Raw genomic sequence first — 7,721 nt, 5'->3', positions numbered from 1 at the left:
ACTTTTGCCTGAGAACCAAGTTTTTTCCAAATACTTTTTTTCTCATCTATAACCTTTTTGAAGATTGTCACCAGTCACACATCATGTTCGACTTCATCACATATCCTGTGGATCATTGCTTTTGTAGGTGATTCTTCATCGCGGCCCACAATATCCGTCAGCCCCACTGTTCAGAATTTGAAAGTTTACAATTCTCGTGAATAAATTCACTTAAAAACATACCCATAATGTTGCACAAAATATCATTTATGGACAACCGATATAGAAAAACCTCCTTTAACAGACGGGTCAAAATTGCACGAGTATGATGAAGTATGATGAAGAATGTTGATTAGGGAATTTTCGAAAATTCAGACGGCTACTAAAAAATTTCGTTGACGGAAATAAAAATATACCAGATATTTCCGAAACCGAACACTACACACATCGACAGTTTTGAGCATGGGCGAAGATCAGTCTTGGATAATGGTGGGGACGCGTGTCTGTTCTATGACACTATCTAAGCGGAGCGCGACCATGGGTTTGCGCGTAGCGTACGATTTTTTTGGGCAAATATACCTCCCAGATCGCCGGAAATAACACTTCCCAGACCTAATGATGCTCCTAAACCTCCTTAAGTTTTAGATCTCATGGCTTAGACATTTAGTTTGGAGAAATACATGGGCGTCTGCAGAAAGAAAATCAGGGGACAAATAATCCAAGTAGACTTTTGTATATACGATGGGTCTGGGGTCCTCTCCCAGAAAACAAATATAGACTGCCGCAAATGCGATTTCCGTCCTATATTTAACAACTGTGGATAAAATACAATAAAATGAGAACTGCTGCATGTCATTTGCACAATGCTGGATCAAACTGCGCCAAAGTTCAATACAGGGGAACTTGAAATGCAGCTATTGGTCAAGACAAATTGGTGGGGACACGGTATATCATGTCCCCACTACTGAAAAAGTTGGTGGGGACGCGTCCCGCTGTCCTCACCAGGATCTGTGCCCATGGTTTGGAGGCTGTTTATCGTGGAACGCCATTTTCATGCTCACTGATATGTGATGATGTGATATCTGCTGTTTGCTTTACAAATTCGAATAATTTTGTCACTGTTCCTCTTTCTCTTCCCGTTTTCTTGCCGTATTTTCTACTCCAACCTTTTCTCCTTTTCTCTCTTTTCTTTTCCTTCCTTCACCTCGTTGAAGTTGGCAAGTGTATACAGATCCAAAGCTATTCAAGAGCAACAAAACGTTATTTTGTGTATATCTGTTGTGGGGTGAAGTTAGCACTATGAGCTACAAGTTCCAATGCGCAAGGTGGGGGAAAGGGGCTAGAAATAATGTGTGGGTCAATTCTAACTCGGTTTTCGGTCGTTAATTGTTGATGTAGCCTACCAGGTAAAAGGTTGAAATGACTTCAACAATTTCAAATTTAATAATTTGATTTATTATGCCTTTTGGAGCACATAACATAGGCTATAACAGAACATTACTGGCAAAAACTAGGGGGGTTGATTGTGTGGGCCAACCCCCCCTCTTCAAAAAGTGGGGGGGTTAAAACCCCCCCAACCCCCCCTGTTTCTCCGCCACTGCCCCTCCCATAAAGGTAAATACCCCTACCGTAAACAGTCTGGGGATAAAAAACCCTCCCTGTGCACGCCAATGCTCTACATACCAAGAAAAATGTTGAACTTTTGAAGTTGCTGTGTTTATATTGTCAGACATGTGTTGACCTCAAATGACTTTCTTGCACTCATTATAGGGAAGACATGTTAAAGATGAGAGCCAATCAAGTTTCCAATTTGGAGATAACAGGCTTTTCACGGATTTCAAGGTTTGACCCGTAGTGACCTTTTGAAATCTAGCCTACACCAAATTGTGTAAAAACCTTACACTACATAAGGTTATATCCTACCATGCATATGTGAGCTAATTTGATGTTCAGGTTCACAAATTGCCATCTGCTGACCTCAAATGACCTCCAACCAAAACAAAAGGCTTCTTGTACTAATTATGGGAAAGCCATATGCCGTATTCCATGGAAATTTTATTGGATTTTCAACTATACGAAAAGACAGGATGAATAGACAAAGTGGGGGTATAATTGTTTCTAATGATTTTCTTTCCCTTCAAATTTAGGCCATAATTTTTATTTCTCTGCAAAACTCATGCTTGGAATCGGTGGCGCCCTTCTGATTAACAGACGGCCAATAATCACCTCCTAATCCATCCGTAGTGTTAAAAAGGGAGCAATTTCATGACACAATATGAAATATCATTTTAATATTTAGAGGCTTAAAAGTCCATAGCATGAAAGTTTTAACTGCAAGAGAAAAGTCTGATGAGCCTCGGAAATCGAATCAGAGCATCGAAATTTTGATTTGCAAACTTTTATTTTTCGGCTAATTTTTTGGTAAGGCTATATTATACCGTTATGGTTTTTCAAATTTTGGCCCAAAATCGCGAATTTAAGTGTTTATAATCCTCTTATCACCTGGAAAAAAATCAAAAGGGCGCCAATCACTGTAGGTACAATTTTGGGAAGTATTAAAAAAAGTCATGATTTTGTCGAAAATTTGGACAAAGTCATAAGAATATAGGCTATAGCCTTACAAAATCGTCAAATTTGGGCCAAAAATGGAAGTTCTCAAGTTCCTGTCAGGATACGTACAACAGAATCTCAGCACCCAGTACACGCTTCTCTCGAGACAAAATTGGCATACGACGATGCTTTAGTCATTTAAATTTGATATGAAATGTCGTCAAGATATGGTTTTTATATTTCATTTTTCCACCAGAATATGAGTGTTTATATTACTCTTGTCACCTGGAAAGGAATCCAAAGGGCGCCACACACGGCAGGTACAATTTTGGGAAGAATTAAAAAAGTCGTGATTTTGGTTGAAATTTGAAACAATCTTACCAAAATTGGCAAATTTAGGCAAAAAATGAAAGTTCTCAAATTTCTGCCAGGATACGTATAACGGACCCAGCACCCAGTACTGCTTCTATCCGTATTCAATTAAGTACTAAATCACACCTAAATTTTTTAATCTCTACTAAAAAAGAGTTTTGGTTCCACAAAGTTTTAGTTAGAAATAATAAAGTTATCCTTACAAACATTTCTTAATCTTTTGATTTCTCATGCTGTTTGTAGACCATCTGGATATGATTTCACTGACAGGCGATGTCAACCACAGGAAATGAGCCAAAGTATTCTATAATAAAAATGGGTTGAATGATAAATATTTCCATCCCTCTCCATTGATATACTCAGGAGGATAACGATGTGTTAAGTGGGAAATTGGTGCTGCAGCTTCCACCCAGACCCTATCCAGGACTACAACTAGAGCACCAATGGTGCAGAAGCTCATACCTTTTCGAGCTTAAAAATGTATGGCCCACAAAACCAATTTTGGGCCCATGAGGGATAACCCCCCCCCCCCCCTCCGTTAGCAGAACCCTGGCCACACCACTGGCTATAATTCCTATTTTCCCCTTTAAATCCTATTTTACCCACTCTCTCAGACAATACCACTGACCTACCCTATTAAACTTTCTCCCCTCTACCTTAGCAGAAATAACTTCACAAGCACTCCCTATAAGACATAACTTCACAAGCTGCCTACATACCTCAGGCTCAAAGACTTCTAAGAATCGGCAAGTGCTGATTGGCTATAGGGCTCTCATGCTTACAGTTCAACAGTTAATAACAACTCCCAGTCCTGCTTTAATTCCACTAACAGCCTCTGCAGAGCTTAACCACAAATGTAAACAAACACTGCAGTGACTGGGAGACAAATTAAAGGAGCTTTGGCAAAAAGTGAAGGCTCAGATTTTTTTTAAACAATGGGGATTAATTATAGTTAATTAACTTTGACCAAAAATTTTAGGCATCACCTTATTCATACACAATCCAACAATCATCAGTTCAACTTTGAATATGATCCATCAAAATCTTGAGGAGATTGAGATATTTGAAAATATTACAAAGAATGACCCCCGATGACCCCCTAAATGACATTTGACCTCAATTTTCCGAACACCCCTCGTAACTCTCATCCCGAGGAACATTGTGACCAAGTTTCATTATAATTGGCCATACACTGTACGAACAGGAGCAATTTGAAAATATAGGGCCGCGGCCCGGGCCACAAAAGACCCCTAGTTGATCTTTGATCTCAAATTCATGAACACCCTGAAGGTAAAACTACCATAGTACTATCGTGTCAAACCCTCAACATTGTACCATGGAATCTGTAGGAGAAGAAGCATTTTGCGTATTTCCACAAAATGGCCCATTACGGCCCACAGGTGACCTTTGACCCCAACTTTCAGACCATTCCTGATGGACCTATACCTAATGGTCCTTGTGTCCAAGTTTCATGAAATTCCATCAAACACTGTGCGAGTGGCAGCGGTTTTACCAATTGTTGACGGATAGAGTGATAGAGTGATAGAATGATAGAGTGATAGACGCCGCACTGTAACAATAGCTCACACCAGCATGCTGGTATGAGCTAAAAATTCAGAGCTCCTTTTTCTGAAATGTGTTGTGCTTGAGCCACTGTGAAAAATAATTGGTATCTGAAAATACTGCATGTTAGGTGGTGTAGTCCCTTGGCGACGCCCCCCTCCCCCGTCAGTGCTCCACCGCCTTGTTGGCCCCTTGTAAGCCCCCTCGTCTTTCATGTTATCATAACACTTGAGTCAATTTACACTTTCTTTCATTGCCCACTCCCATGAGGAACTTGCTAGTGAGTTCTTTATCAAGCCCATTTTGATAACATCACTGATGAGCACCAAGTACAACACATTTAATTTACCTCCGGACATTGCCTCTCTCCCTGCCCTTGCTTCCCAAACCCTGCCCCTCATTGTTACTACGCCTATGATTATGAGCTGTAACACATTTCTCACCTTGGCATGGGATTAAACCACCTCACCATAGGCAACCCATAGACAAGAGATATATATGCTTAATGTATGAATAATTATACAATTCATGTTGAACAGTACATTACATCAAGTCTCATAAATACAACTGAAATGATCACATTTGTAAAAAAAAAAGTATAATATAATTTGTACAGCATGATATTTCTGGACCTTCTGTGTTACATTTGTGTGTCCAGGTTGTGAGGTATAAAACACTTATTATTATACATCTTAAAAAGTTTATTGGCAACTGCATGATGAACAATTTGTAGAGAAAGAAAACAGTATAAGACAAAACTTGTTCATGAAATACAATGACAGGTGGTCTCCCAACCTTATTCTTCCCATGGGCAGTAGTAGAATGTACTTAATATACAACATGATTACAAGGCTCTCCTAACATACTGTATTCATGCTGTAAGCTGAATAAATTATATCTCATATACAATGTTATCTTGAAAAGGAAAATTTAGCATCACGCACTTGTAAACCACTTAAAATAGACTCTGACCTAATTTGTTAAAGGTGTTTAAGCTATTTGATCCAATAAATTGCACATTATTATGTGCTTGTTAACTTTCATTTGGTGTAAAAATCTAACAATGAGTGTCTTAGGTTAGATCATTTTAGATCATTCTGGGGCTTTGAAAGATATTGTGGACCAAACGCTGCATTTTGAGAAAACATAGACATGAGCATATAAATGCATTACAGCATATCATATCATCTTATGAACCTCCTGGTGCTCCATATATAATAAATATATCAAATACCAGCAAGATATACCCTAATTGAAACAAATGTTTGTTTGCTACATTGATTTTTAGTCACTTTAAACAACAAGTCTCTGATATTCTACATTGATTTTTGAGTCACTTTAAACAATGAGTCTCTGATATTCTAGGTTGTTTCTCGTCAGCTCTAAGTGACATAGTAATGTAACCAGATATCATGGTTGTTACATTTTATGGTCTGTTGTATATCCAAATCATCCCTAGACATAGCAAATAACATGAGTACATCAACCAAGAATCTATTGAGATCATGTGTAGTACATAGTTGTTCCTACACTAGTTGATTACATTAACTAACATTATACCTAGTCATTAATGGACTTGTAATATTTCACTTATCTATTGAGATCATGTGTAGTACGTAGTTGTTCCTACACTAGTTGATTACTTTAACTAACATTATACCTAGTCACTAATGGACTTGTAATATTTCACTTATCTATTGAGATCATGTGTAGTACATAGTTGTTCCTACACTAGTTGATTACTTTAACTAACATTATACCTAGTCACTAATGGACTTGTAATATTTCACTTATCTATTGGGATCATGTGTAGTACATAGTTGTTCCTACACTAGTTGATTACTTTAACTAACATTATACCTAGTCACTAATGGACTTGTAATATTTCACTTATCTATTGGGATCATGTGTAGTACATAGTTGTTCCTACACTAGTTGATTACTTTAACTAACATTATACCTAGTCATTAATGGACTTGTAATATTTATATTTCACTTAATGTAAAGCTGTCATGATCACATGCTTAAAGGCTCCATCTTGGGAAACTTTGCTGAAAAGGCACCAAGAATCTTTTACAATCACAGACATTTATTTTAGAGCATGAAAATGTCTTGAACAACAATATAAATTTGACAAAATCAAGAGCACTCAACACACACCAAGCTTAGAAGTCTAAGAACATCTATATTGCTTGATTAAACAAAGATAAAGAAAGTAATAATTTCATATCTCTGTTTCAGCTAACAATTGCATTTCTCTCATGTTGCTGTACAGACACTCCAAGAAGCTTCTCACATCTAAGACTGATTTATCGTCAGTTGTAGACAATGTGAATTGTATGTGGTCATCTCTTACTGAATACCACATACAAAAGGACTGCGACTGGGGAATCCCTGGAAGAAATGTGGTACGAATCAAGTTGCCAGGAATCTGTGAAGCAAATAGAATAGACCTGTAAATATATTTCGTGCACATCAAGGAATAAGCATGTCAGTGATTTGTGTTTTTTTTTTATCTTGTGAATTTACCATTGTCGTACTCCTTAACCTTTACTAAACACAGAACAACTCTTTGCCATGCATGTCATACCATTCATCTCTTATCTTTCTTTCAGAACAACTCTTCTCCAACAGTTAAAATATATCATGTAGCAGAAGAGAACTTTCCATCATGGCAACTTATTACTAACCCTTTAACTCGCCACAAAATCAAGCAGCCCTTAAATAACAAATAATAACACAACAGAAGACTCTTGTGAATTTACCATTCTTTCACTCCTAATTAATGTCGACCTAAAACTGAATGATTCTTTTAGGAGGAAGTACAAAAACAGAAAGTTCTTGTGAATTTACCATCCTTGCACTCCATAACCTTTACCTCAAACAGAGGGACTCTTCACCATGTACGTCATACCATTTATTGATCTTCCTAGAATACCACCATCCTTGCACTCCTTACCCTTTACCTCAAACAGAGGGACTCTCCACCATGTACGTCATACCATTTATTGATCTTCCTAGAATAACACTATCCTTGCACTCCTTACCCTTTACCTCAAACAGGGGGACTCTTCACCATGTACAGTACGTGATACCATTTATTGATCTTCCTAGAATAACACCATCCTTGCACTCCTAACCCTTTACCTCAAACAGAGGGACTCTCCACCATGTACGTCATACCATTTATTAATCTTCCTAGAATAACACCATCCTTGCACTCCTAACCCTTTACCTCAAACAGAGGGACTCTCCAC

The 7,721-nt window shown here is 37.9% G+C and overlaps 1 protein-coding gene across 8 annotated transcripts in view; it reads right to left on the bottom strand.

The window, feature by feature from the left end:
• Positions 1 to 4,972: 4,972 nt before the first annotated feature.
• LOC139973530 (carnitine O-acetyltransferase-like) overlaps positions 4,973 to 7,721 on the bottom strand; it is a 71,628-nt gene continuing 68,879 nt past the window's right edge. For 6 of the 8 annotated variants that reach the window (XM_071980272.1, XM_071980268.1, XM_071980269.1 and 3 more), the window contains one exon: positions 4,973 to 6,895. In XM_071980272.1, coding sequence (XP_071836373.1) covers positions 6,689 to 6,895 — 207 coding nt within the window. In that variant the 3' untranslated portion in view covers positions 4,973 to 6,688. The remainder of the gene's footprint in view (positions 6,896 to 7,721) is intronic. The other 2 variants (XM_071980276.1, XM_071980274.1) reach the window with 2 other exon arrangements.

Source organism: Apostichopus japonicus, chromosome 9 (genome assembly GCF_037975245.1).
Source record: "Apostichopus japonicus isolate 1M-3 chromosome 9, ASM3797524v1, whole genome shotgun sequence".
In the NCBI taxonomy this organism is placed as follows: domain Eukaryota; kingdom Metazoa; phylum Echinodermata; class Holothuroidea; order Aspidochirotida; family Stichopodidae; genus Apostichopus; species Apostichopus japonicus.
Note: the sequence above shows the minus strand (reverse complement) of the source record. Positions and strands in the feature narration are given on the sequence as shown.